Here is a 22,424-nt window from a genome sequence, read left to right as displayed (position 1 = left end):
GTACAATTTTCTTTAACGATGTACAGAAAATATGTAAAGAGAAAAAGGGGGATGTGGTGATCACAAGTTAACTAGATGCAATACAACTGAGCAAACACTAGAGGGGGCACGGGAGAGCCATATAAATAAACGGGGACAGGAAGTGAGGACACACTTCACAGAGGGCAGAACTGGAAGCAGGACACATACACCCACACCAGCTGGGAGCACTGAAGGTAACCTTAGGAAACAGCTCTGAAGAGAGAACGAACTCACAATAAAGCATCTTCTCCACATTTGAGACTACGAGCTTTATTAAGACACGAGTAACAACACAGCAGGCGGCTGCCAAGGTGTCGAATAACCTCCGTCTAACATGTCGTTTCTCTGCCCCCCACCACTCTTCTGTAGGTGACCATAAGGTATTCTAACCGAACGGCTATGTTCAGCGCAGTGGTTGGGGCCGCTGCACTGCAGTTGGACATCCAGCAGCGTCCACAGCCACATCCCACAGTGGATGCAAGGGCAGCTGCAGCAGCAGAGGGAATGGCCATGGAGTGGCCTGTCGTGGAGAAGCATGGGGGGGGGGGAGGAGGAGGAGGAGACATTAATGGTGGAGCCAGGGCGCCAGAGGCGACGATCGAGGCCTAGGGTGTACCGTGCCCGGATCTCTTTTGAGACACTGCCGGACATCACCTGCAGGAGGAGACTCCGGTTGAGCAGAGAGACGGTCGCACATATCTGCCAACTTGTGTCGCACCTCGCCCCACGTGGAACGGTAGGAGGACATGCGATCCCGGTTGCTGTCAAGGTGACGGTGGCACTTAACTTTTATGCTACCGGCTCCTTCCAGTCTCCGAGCAGGGACCTATCCGGGATATCGCAGGCATCGGTCACAAGTGCATCCGGAGTCTGACCGACGCCCTGTTTGCCATCGCCGACCGCTACATTACCTTTCCCGAGGACTGAGCAAATCAAGAAGCATGAGCCCGTGCATTTGCCAACGTGGCCGGGATACCGATGGTCCAGGGAGTCATTGAATGTGTTCACGTCCCCATGCGCCCGCCTGCAGGTAACAGGGAAGTGTTCACAAACAGGAGGGGGACATACTCCATGAACATCCAGGTGGTATGCGACCCCCACATGAAGATCATGCACGTTTGCGCAAGGTTCCCTGGGAGTGTGCATGATGCGTTAAATCTTGCGCAGTCATTCATCCCTGCTATGTTTGAGGGACGGCCCCCCCAGCTGAGGGGCTAGTTGCTGGGCGACAGTGGTTATCCACTGAGGTCTTGGCTGATGACGCCTATACGGTGGCCTCAGACCAACGCGGAGACCCTTTACAATGAGGCCCATGAAGCAACCGGGGGTGTGGTGGAGCGCTGCTTTGGTCTTCTGAAAATGTGATTCAGGTGCCTGGACCGCTCCTGAGGGGTCCTGCAGTACCAGCCTGACAGGGTCGCTTGCATTGTTGTGGTATGCTGTGTGCTGCACAACATTGCAATGCAGAGGGGAGATGCCCTGGTGGAGGAGTCAGAGGGAGAGGCCACTGGCAGTGGTGCCAACACGGAGGAGGAGTAGGAGGAGGTGGAGGTGGAGGAGGTTGGTGGTGCATCGGGCGGAGCACACAGACACAACCCGGGTGCTGGTAATGTCCAGAAGGCTGCATGACGGCTCCGGCGAGGACAGTGGGCACGTGACGCGTTGGTGGCTGCAAGATTCACGCGTTGCGCACGACGGCATCGCTGAACACTACCATTACCACCTGCATTGCCAGTCGTGCAGACGGACAGCACACAACTCCCACCCCCCCCGCACCCCGCTCCGTGTACACTGCTCCACTTTGAGATCACCTTACCACTGCGGCGAAACGGTACGGCACGACATTCATGGCTGTGTCAGCGGGTGTCATCAGTGCCATGTTGAATGATTACAGCCCGCTCTGCGATGAGCTGTGAGCTCAGAATCGTTAGACAAAGTCTGACTCATAGCAATAGCTGAACCATCCATCTCGGTGTTCGCTGAGTTCATCAGGGACACTCCATCACGTGCCCGCGTGGGGTAGCTGTGGGAGGGGGTGAGGGAGAAGGGATTGCACACCCGGCACCGAAGTTTCACCGCTCGTCAACCCCAGCGACACTCGGTCACCATCACGATCCCCGTGGCAACGGAAAAATTACACAGTCTTACAAGTCAGGTGCAACAAATGGTGAATATTAAGTATAGATGCCCTAGCCCCTACAACTAAACTGTGCCCTTCACCCGTGCCAACTCACTATGTGTCCCTCTTCATTTCTTTACGTCTACCATTACGTCTAAGTGAATCCCCAGATGGTACAGCAGGAGTGGAGGCGGACTGCTGAGAATCACGCCCCACGACATGTCTCCCCGTCGACACTCGTTTCTTGGGGCGACCCGGCTTTGATGGGCCAGGCTGCTCCGCGGGCATTTCGGATGACGTGGTGCCACCCTGCTCTACCCGCTGCCCACCCGATGCACCAGGGATGGGACGGGGGGAGGCCGAGCGTTCAGGGACGTCCCGTGATGGAGTTAATGGGACGGGCCCCAGAACCTCCACCTCCCTCCGAGAGCCCGGTGGCCCCCGGGCCTCACTGTGGGACGGAGGTGCAAGCGGGTAGGTGCCCCGCCTCCCCACCGACACATGGCGCTGCCAGTCCTGGAGGCCTGCAACCATATCGACCAGGGTCCGAATGTTCGCTTCACGAGACATTCCCGCCAGGGACAGTGCGACCTCTACCTGTGAGTACGCGACGCCATCCAGCATGTGCGTTAGGCGGTCGATGCTCTCCACGACTGACTGCTGAGACTGTGCCATGGCGTGCTGGGACTAAGCCATGACCTGCTGAGACACGGCCAGGGCCCGTAGCTCGCCTGCAATGTCATGTTTGCTCTGGCGCATTGGTGCCTGTGAGCGGGCAACCCTCTCCAGGACCATGGATGATGGGTGCCCATTAAGCCCAACGCCTTGCATAACCTGACCCATGGCCGAAACCGTTTCACCCATTGCCTCGACTGCGGACGCCACCCGTGCGGTGTTGCCTGGGTGGCTGTCATGAGCGGCATCACTCCCTGCTCCTGGACGCGGTTTGACTCCTCTAACTGCGTCTGCAGCTGCTGGAAGACAGCCCTCATCCCGTCATTGTGTCCCTGGGTTTCACAATGCATCGGCTGTCCAGGTGGGTCGAGTAAATCCAGGAACCCGGGAAACATCTGGCCGCCAGCTGGATGCTGGGTCTGGGCTGCCCTCCGACCGTATAGCCCCTCGGCTGCTCCGACCTCCACTTGCTATACCGGCTCAGCTGTGTGGTGCACACCAGACCGTGACCCAGGAGCCTCATCACTTAATTGCCCAACCGAGGTGAGTGTCTCTGGGATGGTGGATGGTGTGGGAGACAGCAGTGCCGCAAGCTCTAGGTCCTTGTCTGTCATAAAATCAGCAGTGTCCTGGTCCCAGTAATATCCCAGCGCAGGGCGCACGCGTCCCATGTCTGGTTCTCCGTCAGGTGAGTCTGTTGACTGTGTCGCTGTCCTGTGTGCGTCCTGCTCTTGAGTCCCCGATTTGGAGGATGGCACTCCTGGCTGACCTCCTGCTACCCTCTGGCGTGCGGCCCTGGGTGCGGTGGCCGTGGCGGATGGGCGGTGTGGCAGCAGACGGCCCTGGACATTCATCAGCACGCCCTAGGGAACAGAATAATATGGGGTTTGTTAGACGCGCTCGGCCGGGCGTTGGATGGTCCAGTGGGTAGAGTGTGAGGGTACAGAGGATGGGGGGTCCAGTGGGTAGAGTGTGAGGGCACTGAGGATGGGGGAGTCCAGTGGGTAGAGCGTGAGGGCACAGAGGATGTGGGGTCCAGTGGGTAGAGTGTGAGGGCACAGAGGATGGGGGGTTCAGTGGGCAGAGTGTGAGGGCACAGAGGATGGGATGTCCAGTGGGTAGAGTGTGAGGGCACAGAGGATGGGGGGTCTAGTGGGCAGAGTGTGAGGGCACAGAGGATGGGGAGTCCAGTGGGCAGAGTATAAGGGAACAGAGGATGGGCTGGGGGGGGGGTTGTCATGCAGGGTTGTCTCACTTGGTTTTGCACCTCCAACCTCGCATTGCGCGGCCTCCCGGGTGGCAGATCCCCCAGCAAGGTCCAGTGCCCTCTGTTCAAACACTGTCAGGGGGTGCATGCTGGGTGAACCCCCTCAGTCCTGTTCCGTTCTCGGCTGTTGTGAGCAGTCTTGTCCTGTTGGGGGGAGGGCATAGATAGATCATCACAATTCAGCAGGTATCATCAGATATTGGAACAGGTTGGGGGGAAAGTTGCAGCTACACCATGGCATCTCTCCAGGGAGTCACAGCGCTCATGCGGGTCTGTGACAACTTTGTTAACCACCCTCCACTCACTCTCGCCCTCCCCCTCCCCCTCGTGCCCGGGGGGACGTGGGTGATGAAGGACATGGGAGGGGGGGAGGGGTTGGTTGCAACCCGGGGGCACCCTCGTGGCACTTACCCTGCCAGCCCTGGTGAGGTCGTGGAGCTTCTTGCGGCACTGCTCCCCAGACCGAGGAGTCTGCCCCACAGCACTGACTGCCGTGCCCACCTCACGCCAGGCCCGTCGCACAACACTAGAAGGGTAGCGATGCCCTCGTCTTCGGCAGATAATGCCCCTGCGCTGCTCCACCTTATCAAGGAAGGTCTCGAGGTCAGTCTCACCGAACCTTGGGACGGCCCTCCGTGGCTCCGTCATTTTCACCCCCTCCCTTGTTGTCTTCGCTCGCGCCCTTTTACGACGCGGAGCGGCGTCAATCGGGCGTCGCGGCATTCAGACGTCACCCCCCCCCCCCCCCCCGTGTTTCCCGCGGCCCCGCTCCTAGCCCATTTCCGGGGCCAGAATCGCTCGTGAACGGGGCCGTTTCGCGCCGTCGTGGAACTCGGCCGAGTTCACGATGGCTTTCCCGATGCCACGCGGCATCAGAGAATCGCGCCCTCTGTCTACCGCCCTGCCCTCATCAACCTTCCTGGTCACTTCATCAAAGAACTCTTAACAAATTTGTAAGGCATGATCTCCCATGCACAAAGCCCTGCTGACTACTCCTGATCAAACCCCATCTTTCCAAATCCCTGTATATCTTATCCCTTAGAATCCTCTCGAGTAACTTACCCACCATAGATGTTAGGCTTACAGGTCTATAATTCCCATTTTTTTCTTTGCAGCCCTTCTTAAATAAGGGCACAACATTTGCTACCCCTCAGTCTTCTGATACCTCACCCGTGGCTAACGATGATGCAAATATCTCAGCCAGGACTCCTGCAATTTGTTCTCTAGCCTCATGCAGTGTTTTTGGATATACCTGGTCAGGTCCAGGAGATTCACCTTCCTTCATAGATTATCATAGAATTTACTGTGCAGAAGGAGGCCACTCGGCCCATCGAGTCTGCACCGGCTCTTGGAAAGAGCACCCTACCCGAGATCAACACCTCCACCCTATCCCCACAACCCAGTAACCCCACCCAATACTAAGGGCAATTTTAGACACTAAAGGCAATTTATCATGGCCAATCCATCTAACCTGCACATCTTTGGACTGTGGGAGGAAACGCACCTGGAGGAAACCCACGCACACACGGGGAGGATGTGCAGACTCCGCACAGACAGTGATCCAAGCCGGAATCGAACCTGGGACCCCGCAGCTGTGAAGCAATTGTGCTATCCACAATGCTACCGTGCTGCCCTCATTTTAATACATCCATCACCTCCTCTTCTGTAATGCAAACTGTCCCCAATATATCACCACCAACCTTCCCTGGTTCCCAAGTCTTCATGTCTTTCTCCACCGTAAACACAGAGGAGAAATATTCATTGAGAACCTCGCCCATCTCCAGAGGTCCCACGCATCTGTGTCCATTTTGGTCCTTGAGTGGTCCTATTCTCTCTCTAGTTATTCTTTTTCCTTTAATAAACCTAAAGAATTCCTTTGGATTCACCTTAACCCTCTCGGCCAAAGCTACGTCATGCTGCCTTTTTGCCCTCCAAATTTCCTTCTTGAGTATACTCCTGTATCCGCTGCTCACCTCCAGGGAATCACTTGATTCCAGCTGCTTGTACTGGAGCCATGCCTCCTTTTTTCCTGGCCAAAACTTCAATATGGTTTGTCATCCAGGGGTCCCAGGCACAGTGGTTAGCACTACTGCCTCACAGTTCCAGGGATTCGGGTTCAAGTTGGGCCTCGGGGGACTGTCTGTGTTGAGTTTGCACTTTCTCCCTGTGTCTGCTTGGATTTCCTCTGGGCGTTCAGGTTTCTTCCCAAAGTCCAAAGATGTGCAGAGTATAGGTGGATTGGCCATGCTAAATTGCCTCTGAATGTCCAAAAGGTAGGTAAGGTTACTGGATTGCGGGGATGGGGTGGATGTGTGGGCTTGGGTGGGGTGCTCTTTCATAGGCAGTTGCGGACTTGATGGGCTGAATGGCCTCCTTCTGCACTGCAGGGGTTCAATGGTTTTACTTAACTCTAGCTATTTCACTTTTAAAGGCCACCCACTTGCCGGAAGCCCCTTTGCCTTCAGCAAGCTATTTCAATCAACCCTTACAAGCTCCTGTCCAATTCCATCAAAATACACTTTGCTCCAAGAAAGTATTTGCGCCTGGAGACCAATTTTGTCCCTTTCCAAAACTATTTTAAAATCAATAGAACTACGGTCACTAGTCCTAAAGTGGTCCCCCACCGTCACCTCAGTCACTTGCCCTGCCCTATTTCCCAAGAGTAGATCAAGTTTTGCCCTTTCCTGAGTAGGCTCCCCACATACAGCCTGATAAACTTTCCTAAACATATTTAGCAAATTCTATCCCATCTAAGCCCTGAACACTATGGTAGTCCCAGTCTATGTTAAGAAAATGAAAATCTCGTACTATGACAATCCTGTTACTCCTACAAGTCTCCGCAATTTCCCTGCATATTTGTTCTTCTAATTCCCGTTGACTATTTGGGGGCCTATAGTACAACCCCAACAAGGCCACCATCCCCTTTTCATTTCTTAGTTCCACCCACAAAGCCTCTCCAGATGATCCCTCAGTTATTTAATCAGTGACTACTGCCGTGATGTTCCCCTTAATCAAAATTACAACTCCTCCTCCTGTCTTCCCTCCACCTCTGTCCCACCTAAAGCACATGTACCCTGGAACATTAAGCTGCCAGTCCCGTCCTTCCCTTAGCTATGTTTCAGTTATGGCTAAAATATCCCAGTCCCACATATCTATCCATGCCGTGTGTTCATCAGCCTTACCTGTCAGCCCTCTTACATTGAAATAGATACAATTTAATCCAACAGGTTTACCCCACTCCCTGCCATGCTCGTGCCTATTCTGTCTATTCAGCTTGCCGTTGCTGAGTACTGCATCTCCTTCCAGCCCCTCATTTACTTCCCTGCTTCTGAGGATCCTACCTCCCTGCCAATCCAGTTTAAACCCTCCCTTATTGCACGAACAAATCTGCCCCCCAAGATATTGATCCCCCTCTCATCCAGAAGCATCCCATCCCTCTTAAAGAAGTCACTTCTGCCCCAGAAAAGATCCCAATGATCTAAGAATCTGAAACCCTACCCCCTGCACCAATTCTTTATCCACGTATTCATCTGCCATATTTTCCTCTGCTTACCCTCAGTAGCACGTAGCACTGGAAGTAATCAGGAGAATACCATCCTCGAGATCCTGCTTATTTACCTTTTTCCTAGCTATCTATAATCACTCATCAGGATCTCATCCCTATTTCTATTTATGTCATTTTTGCCAACATGCACAACAACGTCTGGCTGCTCCCCCTCCCCCTTGTAGATGTTCTGCAGGTGCTCAGAGGTATTCTTGACCCTAGCATCCAGGAGGCAACACACCATCCTGGACTCCTATTTGCAGCCACAGGATCTCCTGTCTGTCCCCCTAACTATCGAGTCTCCTATCACAGCAGTCCTGATTACCTTTATCCTTTCCCGCTGTGCCTCTGAGCCAACCGTAGTGTCTTGGCTACTGCTACTTTCACACCCAACAGTATCCAAATTACGATACTTGTTTACAAGGGAATGGCCACAGGGGACTCCTGCACTCTCTCCCTGCTCCCTTTGCCTTTCCTGGTGGTCACCCAGCTGTTCTCTGCCTACCCTTTAGGTGTGACCGCCTCACTAAAACTCTTATCTTTAAAGTGATCAGCATTCCGGATGATCCTGAGTGTATCCAGCTCAAGCTCCCTAATTCGGTTTCCCAGGAGCTGCAGCTGATTGCACTTCCCACAGGTGTAGTCATCAGGGACAACGGAATTCTTTCTGAGCTCCCACATCCTGCAAGAGGAACATATCACTGCTATCAATGCCATCCCAATTGCAACAAGTCTCAAGCAGAAAGATAAGTGGACGTTACGTGAGATTACCTGTACTCAGCTGAGATAAAGAACAAAGAACAATACAACACATGAACAGGCCCTTCAGCCCTCCAAGCCTGTGCTGACCATGGTCCCTGCCTAAACTAAAATCGTATGCCCTCATGGAGTCTGTATGCTTCCATTCCCGCCCTATTCATATATTTGTCTAGATGCCCCTTAAATGACGGTTTTGTACCTGCTCCCACCACCTCCCCTGGCAGTGTGTTCCATATATTTACCACCCTCTGAGTAAAAAGCTTGCCTTGCAAGTTGCCTCAGTTCTAAACTTTCCCCCACGCCTCTTAAACCTATGTCCCCTAGTACTTGACTCTCCAACGCGAAGACAGAGAACCTGACTTTCCACTCTGTCCATGCCACTCATAATCTTACAGACCGCTATCAGGTCTCCTCTCAACCTCCGTTGTTCCAATAAGAACAGACCGAGTTTATTTAACCCCTCCTCATAGGTGATACCCTACATACCAGGCAACATCCTAGTAAATAGCTTCTGTACCCTTCCCAAAGCATCCACATCCTTCTGGTAGTGTGGCGACCAGAATTGTACACAACATGACTTGCCAATTTTTATTATCAATGCTCTGATTGATGAAGGCCAGCATGCCGTATGTCTTCTTGACCACCTTATCTACACACATGTCCACTTTCAGTGATTTATGTACCTGTACACCCAGATCGCTCTGCCTGTCAATACTCGTAATTGTTCTACTATTTACTGTGTAATTCCTACATGCATTGGACCTTCCAAAGTGCATTACCTCACACTTGTCCAGATTAAACTCCATCTGCCATTTCTCCGCCCAAGACTCCGACCAGTTTATATCTTGCCGTATCCTCTGACAATCCTCTTCACTATCCGTAACTCCACCAATTTTTATGTCATCTGCAAACTTACTGATAAGTCCAGCTACATTTTCTTCCAAATCATTTATATACACTATGAATAACAAAGGTCCCAGAACCAGATCCCTGTGGAAAGCCAATAGTCACAGCCTTCCATTCAGAGAAGCACTCTTCTACTGCTACCCCCTATCTTCTGTGCCCAAGCCAGTTCTGTATCCAGCTTTCCAGCAATCATCTGATCCCATGTGACTTCACCTTTTATACCAGTCTACCATGAGGTACATTGTCAAAGGTTTTACTGAAGTCCATGTGTACAACATCTACTACCTTTCCCTCATCTATCACTTTTGTCACTTCCTCGAAAAACTCGATTAAATTAGTGAGGCACGACCTCACCTTCACAAAATCAACCTGTCCATCACTAATAAGTCTATTTGTTTCCAAATGTGAGTAAATCCTGTCTCTAAGAATTGTTTCCAATAATTTCCCTACCAATAACATAAGGTTCACCGGCCTATAATTTTCTGAATGATCCCTGCTACCTTTCTTAAACAATGGAACAACATTGGCTACTCTTCAATCCTCTGGAACTTCACCTGTGGCCAATGAGTATACAAAGATTACTGTCAAGGCCCCAGCAATTTCCTCCCATGCCTCCCTCAGTATTCTGGGATAGATCCCATCAGGCCCTGGGGACTTATCTACTTTAATGCTTTTCAAGATGCCCAACACCTCCTCTTTATTAATATCAACATGACTCAGAATATCTACACACTCTACCCTATGCTCCTCATCCACAAAGCCCTTCACTTTGGTGAATACTGAGGAAAAGTATTCATTGAGTATCGCGCCCATTTCCTCTGGTTCTGTACACAGATTCCCTCCAATTTCCTTGAAAGGACCAACCCTTTCTCTGGCTACACTCTTTCCTCTTTACATATGTACAAAACGCCTTCGGATTTTAATTAATCCTGTTTGCCAACGACATTTCATGGCCCCTTTTAGCCTTCCTAACTCCTACTGTCAGTTTGTTCCAACTTCCTTTATATTCTTCAAGGGTTTCATCTGTCCTAAGCCTTTTAGAACTTACGAATGCTTCCTTTTTCTTATTGACAATGTTCATAATATCCCTCATTATCCAGGGTTGCCTATACTTACCAGCCTTAACTTTCATCATCACAGGTACATGCTGGTCCTGAATTCTAATCACCTGCCATTTGAAAGCCTCCCACATGCTGGATGTTGATTTTCCCTCAAACAGCCAGTCAACACTCTCCAGATTCTGCCTAATGCTGTTGCAATTAGTCTAACACCTTCATTCTTGTCCTGATCCATAAGCAGCTTAAAACTTACAGAATTATGATCACTGTTACCGAAATGAACTCCTACTGAAACATCGATCACCTGACCGGGCTCCTTCCCCAGCACCAGGTCTAATATGGCCCCTTCCCGAGTTGAGTTATTTACATGTTGTTTCAAGAAACCCTCCTGGACGTTCCTTACATAATCTGCTCCATCCATGCCTCCAGCAGTAAGTGTGTCCCAGTCAATTTAGGGAAAGGTAAAATCACCAACCACAACAACCCTATTAGAACAAAGAACATACAGTGCAGAAGGAGGCCTTTAGGCCCATCGAGTCTGCACCGACCCACTTAAGCCCCACTTCCACCCCATCCCCATATCCCAATAACCCCTCCTAACCTTTTTGGTCGTTGAGGGCAATTTATCATGGCTAATCCACCTAACCTGCACGTCATTGGACTGTGGGAGGAAACCGGACCATCCGGAGGAAACCCACACAGACGCGGGGAGAACGTGCAGACTCCGCACAGACAGTGACTGGGAATAGAACCTGGAACCTTGGCGCTGTGAAGCCACAGTGCTATCCACTTGTTCTACCGTGCTGCCCCACGTTTATGCATCTTTCCAAGATCTGTCTGCATGTCTACTCCTCTATCTCCCTATTGCTGTTAGGAGGTCTGTAGTAAACCCCCAACATGTGACTGCACCCTTCCTATTCCTGAGCTCTACCCAGATTGCCTCGCTGTCTGAACCCTCCAAGGTGTCCTCCCTCAGCATAACTGTGATATTCTCCTGAACCAATAATGCAACTCCTCCACCCCTTTTATATTCCCCTCTATCATGCCTGAAGCATCAAAATCCTGAAATGTTTAGTTGGCAATCCTATCCCTCTTTCAACCAAGTTTCTATAATAGCAACAACATCATAATTCCATGTACTAATCCAAGCTCTAAGTTCATCTGTTTTACCTGACATTCTCCTGGCACTTCAGCCCAGCAGTCTCGCATGTCACCTGAGGCCAAAGAGATTCCAGCATCCACAATGATTTGCTTTTCTGTCCAATAAGGCCTCTAGCTTGCTGAACAAGTTAATATTGCCTTGCTAAACAGCCTGTTTTTTTCTTATCTGACAAATATCCTGCAGTTCACACTTGAGGAAGAGCTAATGAGTGAGGTAGAACATAGAACATACAATGCAAAAGGAGGCCATTCGGCCCATTGAGTCTGCACCGATCCACTAAAGCCCTTACTTCCACCCTATCCCCATAACCCAATAAACCCTCCTAACCTATTTTGGTCACTAAGGGCAATTTATCATGGCCAATCCACCGAACCTGCACGTCTTTGGACTGTGGGAGGAAACTGGAGCACCCGGAGGAAACCCACACAGGCACGGGGAGAATGCAGACTCCACACAGACAGTAACCAAGCGGAGAATCGAAACCTGGGACCCTGGCGCTGTGAAGCCACAGTGCTAGCCACTTGTGCTACCGTGCTGCCCAAATATAGACAGTAACCAGTGCCCATGCATTACAGTGAAGAATCATACTTCCAAGAGTGGAGAAAGTTGGCAGGAAAAGTTGGAGGAGGAAAATTATTACCGTACACTTTATTAATGCATAATACTACACATCTACATTTTATTGCCAAATGCCTCTGTCTATTTTGTGTTTCTTTGTCATAAAAAAATGCAGGTGTAATCATTTGGCTTGGTTAACTTATATTGAATTATCGGTCTGAATTTAAAAGAGCAGAGTAGCATGCTGTTGGCCGGGCCTCCGTGGCACCATTCACATTTGTCCTCCACCTCCGGAAGAACTTGTTCATTCGGATTCTTGTCAGGTATACTCTGTGCACCACTATAAGCTGCATGAGGCTCAGCCTTGCACAGGAGGAGGTGGAGTTAGCCCTCTTCAGTACTTCACTCCAGAGTCCCCACCCTAATTCCGGCCCTAATTCTTCCCCCCATTTTTCCCTTGTTCCATCCAATGAGGAGTGTACCCATTCTAAAAGTCGTGTGTATATGTCCCCATAGTTCCCTTTTTCCATACTGTCCGTGTCCAGTAGCACCTCCGACATTGTATATCTCGGAGCCCTCGGGTACCTCGGCGTTTCCTTGTGGAGAAAGATTTTGACTTGTAAATGTCGGAGTTCCTGTCTCTCCGTCAGTACTTCTAAGATTGCATGTCTGTCCCCCTGTGCAGAAGTCCTTCACCGCTTGTGTACCCCCCCCCCCCCCCCCCCCCCCCAATCTGTCTCCACCTCTTAAAGGTGGCATTTAGCATGGATGGTGGAAACCTGCGGTTGCCGCAGGCGGGGGCCATGGTGGACACCTCGGTTAAATCAAAATGCTGTCTCATCTGGTTCCAGGTTCATAGTGTTGCTACTATCACTGGGCTGGTTGAGTGTTTTGCCGGCGGGATGGGAGTGCTTTCGTGGCAAGGGCTCAGAGGTTTGTTCCCGTGCAGGAGGACTCCACTGTCCTCATGCATCCCATTTTTGGTTCCTTTACCCAACTCCTCACTCTCTTGGCCGTGACTGACCAGTGGTAGTATTGCATGTTCGGGAGGGCCAGGCCTCCCATGCTTCTTCTCCTTTGCCATGTTGTCTTAGTGATTCTTGGATTTTTCCCCTCACACAAATACCATAATCATTCTGTCTATTTTTTGGAAAAAGGCCTTGGGGATGAAGATTGGCATGGATCTAAACAGGAAGAGGGACCTTGGCAGTGCGTTCATCTTAATCATCTTCACTCTTCCCGCCAGGGAAAGCGGGAGTGCGTCCCATCTCTGTCAGTCCATTTTTACTTTCTCCGCAAGACTAGTCAGATTTCACCAGTGGATCCATGTTCAATCATGGACTATCTGGATCCCCAGGTAGCGGAATTTGTTTTGGACTATTTTAAGTCCTATCCGGCTGCATTACAGCTTGATATGGCAACTGCTCGGCCCAAATTCACAAGAAACTGCAGAGTGTGGTGAACTCAGCCCAACACATCACACAAACAAGCCATCCTCCCACTGATTCTGTCTATGTGTCCCGCTGCACCAGGATGATGAAAGAGAGGGGGGCCACGGTGCACCACCCAGCAGAGAGGGGAGCGGCTGGCAGGGGTAGGGTTGGAGAAGGTAAGGGGGTGAATAAGGAGAATGGGCACAAGGGGGTGGGGAATGGTAGAAAGGCTGACAGAGGGGAGAAATGGGGACCATGGAGGAGCACAATGATAAAGAAGGGAAGGGCTCCAGACTGGCATCAGCAGGCCAGGTTCTGGTTGAAGGAATAAGATGGCACCGTAAGCAGCCACTTTGGAGGGTTCCTAAACAAAGTGAAACTCCAGAGTGCTGGGGTTCACCCATATGGTGTACACACAATTGGCGAGCATGTTGACTGGTCCTTTGACAAAAGGAACCACGGAGTGCAAGGGCCCGACCTCATGGTGAGAAAGGTGACCACAGCCATTTTGGATGGCCCCCGAACTCCGGGAAACCTCGGAGTACAGGGGCTCATCCAGCAGGTAAGTATGGTTGATTCCGCAGGCAGGGGTGACAGAAACCCCTACCAGGATTATCACCTGGAACGTTAGGGGACTTAATGGTCAAGTGAAAAGAGCCAGAGTCTTCCCCCACCTGAGAAGTTTGAAAGTCGACATAGTCTTCCTTCAAGAGATGCACCTGAGGAAGACTGTTACGGGGAGAGGCCTACAGACAGTAGCCGTACTGATAAATAAAAGGACGATGTTCATGGCGACAAAGACAATTATAGGCCCAGGGGGACGGTACATCATGGTCAGCGGTGTCCTCAACAGGGCACCAGTAGCCCTGGTAAATGTGCACAACTGGGATAACACGGAATTTATAAAGAAGACCATGGCAGAAATCCAGATTTGTGCCGACTGATCGTGGGAGGGTACTTTAACTGTGCAAAGGACCCATCGACAGACAGATCAAATCCCAGAACAGGGAAAAGGACAGGCATGGCGAAGGAACTGGGTACATGGAGCAGATGGGGGCAGTGGACCATGGCGGTTCCTAAATCCAGTGAGAAAGAATTTTCATTCTTCTCACCAGCACATAAAGTCTACACTCACATCAACTTCTTTGAAGTGGGGAAATCGATGATTCCAAAAATAGTCAGCGCGGAGTACTCTGTGATTATAACCTCCAACCATACTCCACATTATATGGGTTTGAGGTTGGAGAGAGGCTGTGCCCAATGCCCCCCATGGAGGTTGGACACGTCCCTCTTGGCTGACAAGGTCTTCTGCAAAACAAATCACAGGCCACAACAATAATAATCTTTATTGTCGACACAGATAAACTTACATTAACACTACAATGAAGTCACTGTGAAAATTCCCCCAGTCGCCACCGTCCAGCACCTGTTCGGGTACACAGAGAGAGAATTCAGAATGTCCAATTCACCTAAAAAGCACGTCTTTCGGGACTTGTGGGAGGAAACCGGAGCACCCGGAGGAAACCCGCAGAGACACGGGGAGAACGTGCTGACTACGCAGAGACAGTGGCCCAAGCTGCGAATCAAACCCGGGTCCCTGGCGCTGTGAAGCAACAGTGCTAGCCACTGAGCTACCGTGCCGCCCATGATTCTCTCCCAATCCTGGTACCTGCGTAACTTGCTGATTATCGCCCTTGACCGCTCTCCAGCCTTGGGCTTCGGTCGGAGTGATCTGTGGCCCTACGATCTCGGGTGGCTTGGGGAAGCTGTCCCGACCGACCAAGCTGCCTAACATCTGGGCCACATAGTCAGTCAAGGCTCTGCCCTCAATCCCCTCTGGCTGGCCCACTATTCAAATATTCTGCCACCGAGACAGGTTCTCCTGATCTTCGACTTTCCCCTTCAGGCTCCCTTGGGTCACCACCAACCTTTTTATCTCTGTTCCAGGGCGACAATCCTGTCGCTCTGGTTGGTTGATGACTTTTTGAGCTCCTGGGCTGTCTTCCCCTCAGCCTCCAGCTTCTTCCCATTCCATCGAGAGCTATCTGGCGACCAGCGCCTCCGCCACTGCCATCTTTACCGCCATTTTGATGTCTTCATTCATTGCGGTCAATTTCTTGGTTAGGAATGTCTTCCATCCCCCTCCATGTTGGGAGAAGATGGGGAGAGCCCGGTGTCCGCGTCATCGGTCTCCCTCTCTGCTTTTTCCTGGCCTTTTCCACTACTTCTGGCTTTCCTGCGGCCTCTTCTGCTACTGCTTGTTGGCATATTGTTCTTTTTCTCTTCCCTTTCTGTTTAAGAGTAGAATAAGTCTGGATTTTTGGGCTACATTTGTCAAAAAGTGCCTATTTTTCTGTATTCTGGAGGAGAGCCATCTGATGTACAACTGCTCAGTACATCCCCGTCACTGGAAGTTGGAGATGCTGATTTATAACTGGCGAAATTGGAAAACAGCTCAAACATCTACTAGTTTTGCAGTTCTTTTGAGCTCCATAAACTCTAAGTAGCCTCGGGGAGATGTGTTTCTGATTAATATATGTGAGTTGCTCATTTGGAGTCATATGTAACATAATTTCTTAATGATGGGCTTATTGGATATATTTGAAGCTAATTCATTATCTGTTCATGAGAAAATAATTATTCACTATGTTCTTGCTGACAGAATATTTCCTGCAATTTAGAGCTTACATTCCGAACTTTGAAGGTTTGCTCCATCACATCAGAATGGGTGCACTTCTGCTGCTTGAGATGTGACTGCAGATGAGGATTAAGAAAACCAACAAAAGCACTCAGAAACACCATCCACAGAACTATAGTAGCACAGAAGAAAGATGGCCAACAGAGGAGGCAACAGTAGTTAGAGAACCAGCTGAGAGTTGCAAGTCACATGAGACACGGCCCACGAAACTTGATCGACAGCAGAAGCTCAGTTTTCTTGCCGTGACTGAACACCAGCATCTTAGAAGTTTTGGGATGCCACTTTAAGTGATTAAAGGCATCTGTAGCCTCCTGTGTGCTGGGCATTTATTATTAGGCTGTCAAGTTCACCACCACCCTCAATATATTTGGCTCCAGATCCTTCCAGGGGTCTGTCAGAGACACATTCAGGGCTGGATTCTCGGCCGTTGGGATGCTCCCTTTTGCTGGCAGCCCGGGGGTTTCCTGACAGCGTGGGGCTACCCCACAATGGGAAACCCCCATTGACCAACCGGCAGAACATCCGCCACTGGAGTGGAGAATCCAGCCCAGGACCTCTGATTTAGCTGCACACACACAGAACACACATATGATAACTGAGTATTCATCAATGCATGGAATTCCACTCTCTCACTCTGCATTGGCCACAAGACGATCTTTATGCAAGTTGCACATGATTTCTGAGAAAATGACATGTTGGGCACGACTTAACGGAAACATTTTCAAGTTTCATTTTGTGTAAATTTTGCGGGGTGTTTCTCCACAGATGTTTCAGTCAGAAATACAAGGAAAGTAGGAAGGAACGTAAGCAAGGAGTCAGGAGGACTGAAAGGCGTTACGAAAATTCATTGGAAAACAGGATTAAGGAAAATCCCAAGCCTTTTTATATGTATATAATGTGCAAAAGGTTAGCCTGGGAAAGGGTTGGCCTACTCAAGGACAGGGGAGGGAATCTGTGCTTGGGGCCAGAGGAAATGGGTGAGGTACTAAATAAGTACTTTGTATCTGTATTCGAAAGCGAACTTAGTGGATGGTGAGTCTGGGGAAAAGTGTGCAGATAGCCTGGGCACATTGAGATCAAAAAGGAGGAGATGTTGGCCTCTTTAAAATATTAAGGTAGAGAAGTTTGATGGGACCTATCCCAGAACACTGATGGAGTTAAGGGAGGAAATTCCTGGAGCCTTGACAGAAATGTTTGTATTCTCACTGGCTACAGGTGAGGTCTCAGAGGATTGGAGAATAGTCAATGTTCCTTTGTTTAAGAAGGGGAGCAAGGATAATCCAGGTAATTATGGGAGAGGATTCTTTGAGACGCAATTTACTCCCATTGGAAGCAAGTGGATGTATTAGCGAGAGGCAGCATGGTTTTGTGAAGGGGAGGTCATGTCTCACTAACTTGATTGGCTTTTTTGAGGAAGTGACAAAGAAGATTGATGAAGGTAGGGCAGTGAATGTTGTCTAATTGGACTTCAGTAAGGCCTGTAACAAAGTCTCTCATGGCAGATTGGTACAGAAGGTGAAGTCACATGGGATCAGAAGTGAGCTGGCAAGATGGATACAGAACTGGCTCAGTCATAGAAGCCAGAGGATAACAATGGAAGAGAGCTTTTCTGAATGGAGGGCTGTGACTAGTTCCAAAATGGGATCAGTGCTTGGACTTTGTTGTTTGTAGTATATATAAATGATTTGGAGGAAAATGTAACTACCCTGATATGTATGATTGCGGACGACACAAAGGTTGACGGAATTGCGGATAACAATGAGGACCGTCAGAGGATACAGCCAAATATTGATCGGTTGGAGACTTGGGCAGAGAGATAGCAGATGGAGTTTAATCCGGACAAATGTGCGATAATACATTTTGGAAGGTCTAATACAGATAGGAAATATATAGTGAATGGCAGAACCATTAAAAGTATTGACAGGCAGAAAGACCAGTGTGTACAGGTCCACAGATCACTGAAAGTGGCCACGTAGGAGAAGGAAGCCAAGAGGCATACGGCATTGAGTATAAAAATTGGCAAGTCATGTTGCAGCTGTATAGAAGCTTAGTTAGGCCACACTTAGAATAGAGTGTTCAATTCTGGTTGCCACACTACCAGAAGGATGTGGAGGCTTTTGAGAGAGTACAGAAGAGATTTACCAGGATGTTGTATGGTATGGAGGGAATTAGTTATGAGGAGAGGTTAAATAAACTTGGTGAGGTGACCATCAATTCACTTGGAACACGATTGGAAGTGAACTGTGATTTTAATAGACTTACAACTGAGCCTGCCTGCGACCAGAAGAACTGAGAGCAGACTCACACGGCTGCAGCACTTTATACTTCCGGTAGTGGGCAGAGCCTCGCAACGGCTCACAGACAGAGCCCACAAGGACACAATACAATACAGTGTGAATACAGAGCCCACAAGGACACAATACAATACAGTGTGAATTACATTCACCACATTTGGTTTGTTCTCATTGGAACAACTGGCAGCATTGGCGGGCTGAAAGGCCTGTTTCTGTGTTGTACTTTTCTTTGTTCTTGTTTTTTGAGATCCATACCAGTATTTACCCATACATAGGGCGCAATCTAACAGAAAGGTTTCTAAGTGTGGTAGCGAGCGGGAACCGGTGCCACTCCACCCGATGAGGCCATCGCCAGTATCAAACGTTAATTGGTCCACTTAATGAGGCCCCACAGGCTTCAGGCTACAAATGTTGGTTCTGCTGGGTGATTCACTGGGACCATGCTGCCAGGTCCACGTTAACAAGGGGGAGAAGCACTTAAATTTATCCCGCAGAACAAACCCCACACAGTTCGCAGCCATGCCACCAAGGAGACCAGCCCAACAATTCGGGCAATTCCGACCTGGCCAGATTGTTGGACATGGTCGAGATCAGATGGGATGCTCTGGTTCCCTGAGGGGCTTGGAGGGCAGCCATTGCCCCGGGAGGAAGTGTTAGCGACCATCAGCTTGTAGAGCATCATCAGAAGGACTGGCACCCAGTCCCTTGGGAAGATCAAGCACTGAAGAATCTAAATGAACCCATTGATCTCTTCATGGTTGAGATTATGGAGATGAAGCACATATCCGAGAGTGACAAACCCGGTGAAAGGATTAGTGTTGGATCATGGTGCTCATCATCCAGATATGAAGAAAAGAGTAGAAGATGCTTACATTCTTACATGCAATGTTTCTCTGCAGTATGAAAAGACAGAAGCAAGTGTGGGCCACATGGGTGGGTGGGCACCGGGCCCCTGGCACCGCACCTGTCACCATGCTCCCATCCTGAGCATGCGCTTGGCATCACCCCTGCTCAGCCCTGTACTATTCCCCAGCGCACTCATGCCCAGCAGTGCCACCCCCGCCACCTTCCCATAGTCCCCAGCCCCCCAAACTCCCCATCCCTTCAATTTTCCCCATCCCCTCCCTATTCTCCCTACTCTCCCATACCCCATTTCCCCAACCTCCGCGATGAATGAAGCATGCAACCCACGATGCCCCCTATATGTCCCTGCAGGAGATGTTGGCCCACAACAGATGGGAGGGAGACCAGACGGGCGGTGGGTGGGAGATCACTGGGGTGGCCGAGGACAGATCGGTCACCAACGTTGAGGTTGGCATAAGGCGGAGAGGTGAGGATCTACTGGCACCCACCCAGATGATCTGCCACATATGAGTTGTTAATGTCACACAGACTGACCCATCCCTCCCACATGTCGATTCCCCCACACGATCTCCATCTGATGGTGCAGGCCCATTAGGGGTGGTTCCCCCATTCTCTCCCCCCCCCCCCCCACCTCCCCTCCCTTGCCTCCCATGAGAATACCTCAGAGGGGAGCTCCAAGGATGCTATTGCATTCATAGCACAGCTGTCATTCCCACCCTCCACCAGCGCAGCAACACACCTGGGTGGGCGACAGTAGTGGTCAGGCTTCAGGGGCAAATTCTGATGAGCACCTCACAGTTGCTAAATCACATCAGGTGGAGGCAGGGATGCCCAGGTGAGACAGCAGTCAGTGATTTGCTGGATCCCAGGACCCAACTGGGTCCCAGTCAGATGCTGAGCCTTTGGACGAGGTTTTCCTGGAGCTGATGCAGTTGAAAGGATGTGGCAGTCATAATCAGAGGGGATGCCAACCGCATTCCAGCAGGTCCATAACCAATTGGAGGAATCCAGAGACTATGGGCGCATGAGTTAGTGCCGGAAATGCGTGACACCACAGCCAATATTGATAGGGTGGGGATCGTAGTGGATAGCTTGGTGCATGACGTCAGCAGCATGGGTGGTGGTGTCTAAGGTGTGGCTCAGTCAGTAACGGCCATGACTGAGTGCCTTGACAGCATGCCCCAGTCCCAGGTGAACCTTGATGAGCCGCTGCAGAGCATGTCCCAGTATCAGTTGGGCATTGCCTCGGCAATGTTCCAGTTGCTGGAGGGGGGATCCCAATTGGAGGTAGGCATTGCTAGGATGCTCTAGAGCATGTCCCAGTCACTGAGAGGCATCGACGAGGGCGTTGACACCATGTTGAAGACATTTGGGAGCCGCCAGGGTCGACAGAGCCATGAGACGGAGGGGCAGCCGGGTGCAATCTAGCTGCTCCTTCATCGCAAGGTGACCCCCAGGTCCCTAAGGGTACTGGCCGTGAAGATGGGGTGTTGGGTGCCAATCCAGAATCATCTTAAGGAGTGGTGCCGGCGGCCCCAAGTTCCACCCCCTGACAAGGGTGCGACTTTTCAGCACCCGGAATAAGGTGCACTGGCAACTGGGCCGCAGGGGACGCCCGCCAGAACATCGAAGACTATGGGACGGGGTCGGCAGCAGGCTACCTCTATCTGTGTTGTGCATCTTGGGGACACAGCTAGATGTAGCGGCAGAGCATGGAAGGTTAAGCAGGTTGAGGATCACAGAGGCACTGGGGGGGGGGGAGGTGTGAGGGTGGGGAAGGGCTGGGGGGAGGGGTTGTGGGAGGATGGGGAAGGTGGGGTGGCACCATCTGTACAGCATTGAAAAATGTTTCACTCGAGGAATATGACTCCTCTGGCATTTTCTTCAGCATTGCGGGCCGACTACCAATCTTTTGCCGAAAAACAGAATGCAGGACTGTTGAAACATTCTGGAGCACTCTATCAATATCAGCTACAAGAATCAACACAGCAGACATCAAAGATTCCATAGAGGCATTGTGAACCCTCTGTTGTAGCCACTGAGCTTCTGTGTAGCAATGTGAACTGTTCAAACTATTGGTAGAGCCTCAATAATGGTGGGTGCCACTGCTGTGTTTTTGAAAGTGACCATTTACCCCATGCTGCACAGAATGATCTCCAGACTTGACATAAATCCTTGAAATGTTGGCACAGTGGTCAGGTAATGTCACTGGACAAAAAAATCCAGAAATGTAAGTTAATGTTCATGGAGATATTGGGAAAACTTCCCTGCTCTTTTGTTGAACAATATAATGGATGCGCATGGGGCTTCCATTTAAAGTTTCACTGAAAACTTCTGACAGTGCAGCACTTTCAGTAATTTCATGTAAGTTTGAAACTAAAACTGCATTTCTCTACAGAGGTTGTTCCACTTCCTTCAATTGTATTTTTGTAAATTACCTTTTAGATTGTGAATAATACGTCTGTTGAGTAATGTTTATAGTCATGCTGTTCAATTAAATACACTCCTGTTTTGTTCTGTTCTTCAATTGTAGGTGAAAGTGATAAACAGCTGATATGGAAATCTCTGCATGAGATTAATTCCCTAACTTGCTTAAAATTTTATTATAGACGACGCAATGAACCTGGCTATATTTCTGTCAAGTCAGAAAGTGGGTAAGTTGAACAATACAGCTGCGTAAAGAACTTGTTAATGTAGTCAGTGAATTATGATATTTGCCTGATAATAGTATGATAATATGATAAATAGTAAAATACAGATGGAGGGTGAGAAAGTAAAATCAAATACTAGTGTTTTGTGTTTAAACAAAGGAGATTACAAGGGGATGAGAGAAGAACTAGCTAAGGTAGACTGGGAGCTAAGACTTTATGGTGGAACAGTTGAGGAACAGTGGAGAACCTTCCAAGCGATTTTTCACAGTGCTCAGCAAAGGTTTATACCATCAAAAAGGAAGGACGGAAGAAAGAGGGAAAATCGACCGTGGATATCTAAGGAAATAAGGGAGAGTATCAAATTGAAGGAAAAAGCATTTAAAGTGGCAAAGATTGCTGGGAGATTAGAGGACTG

At 50.0% G+C, this 22,424-nt stretch overlaps 1 protein-coding gene across 1 annotated transcript in view; it reads left to right on the top strand.

Annotated features, from left to right (window-relative positions):
• Positions 1-22,424, top strand: part of LOC119971595 (low choriolytic enzyme-like) — a 312,743-nt gene that overhangs the window by 110,812 nt on the left and 179,507 nt on the right. The window contains exon 6 of the mRNA XM_038807374.1: positions 21,892-22,012. Within this exon, the coding sequence (XP_038663302.1) occupies positions 21,892-22,012 (121 nt within the window). The remainder of the gene's footprint in view (positions 1-21,891; positions 22,013-22,424) is intronic.

The sequence above is a fragment of the Scyliorhinus canicula genome, chromosome 9 (assembly GCF_902713615.1).
Source record: "Scyliorhinus canicula chromosome 9, sScyCan1.1, whole genome shotgun sequence".
NCBI classification, from domain to species: Eukaryota; Metazoa; Chordata; class Chondrichthyes; order Carcharhiniformes; family Scyliorhinidae; genus Scyliorhinus; species Scyliorhinus canicula.
Note: the sequence above shows the minus strand (reverse complement) of the source record. Positions and strands in the feature narration are given on the sequence as shown.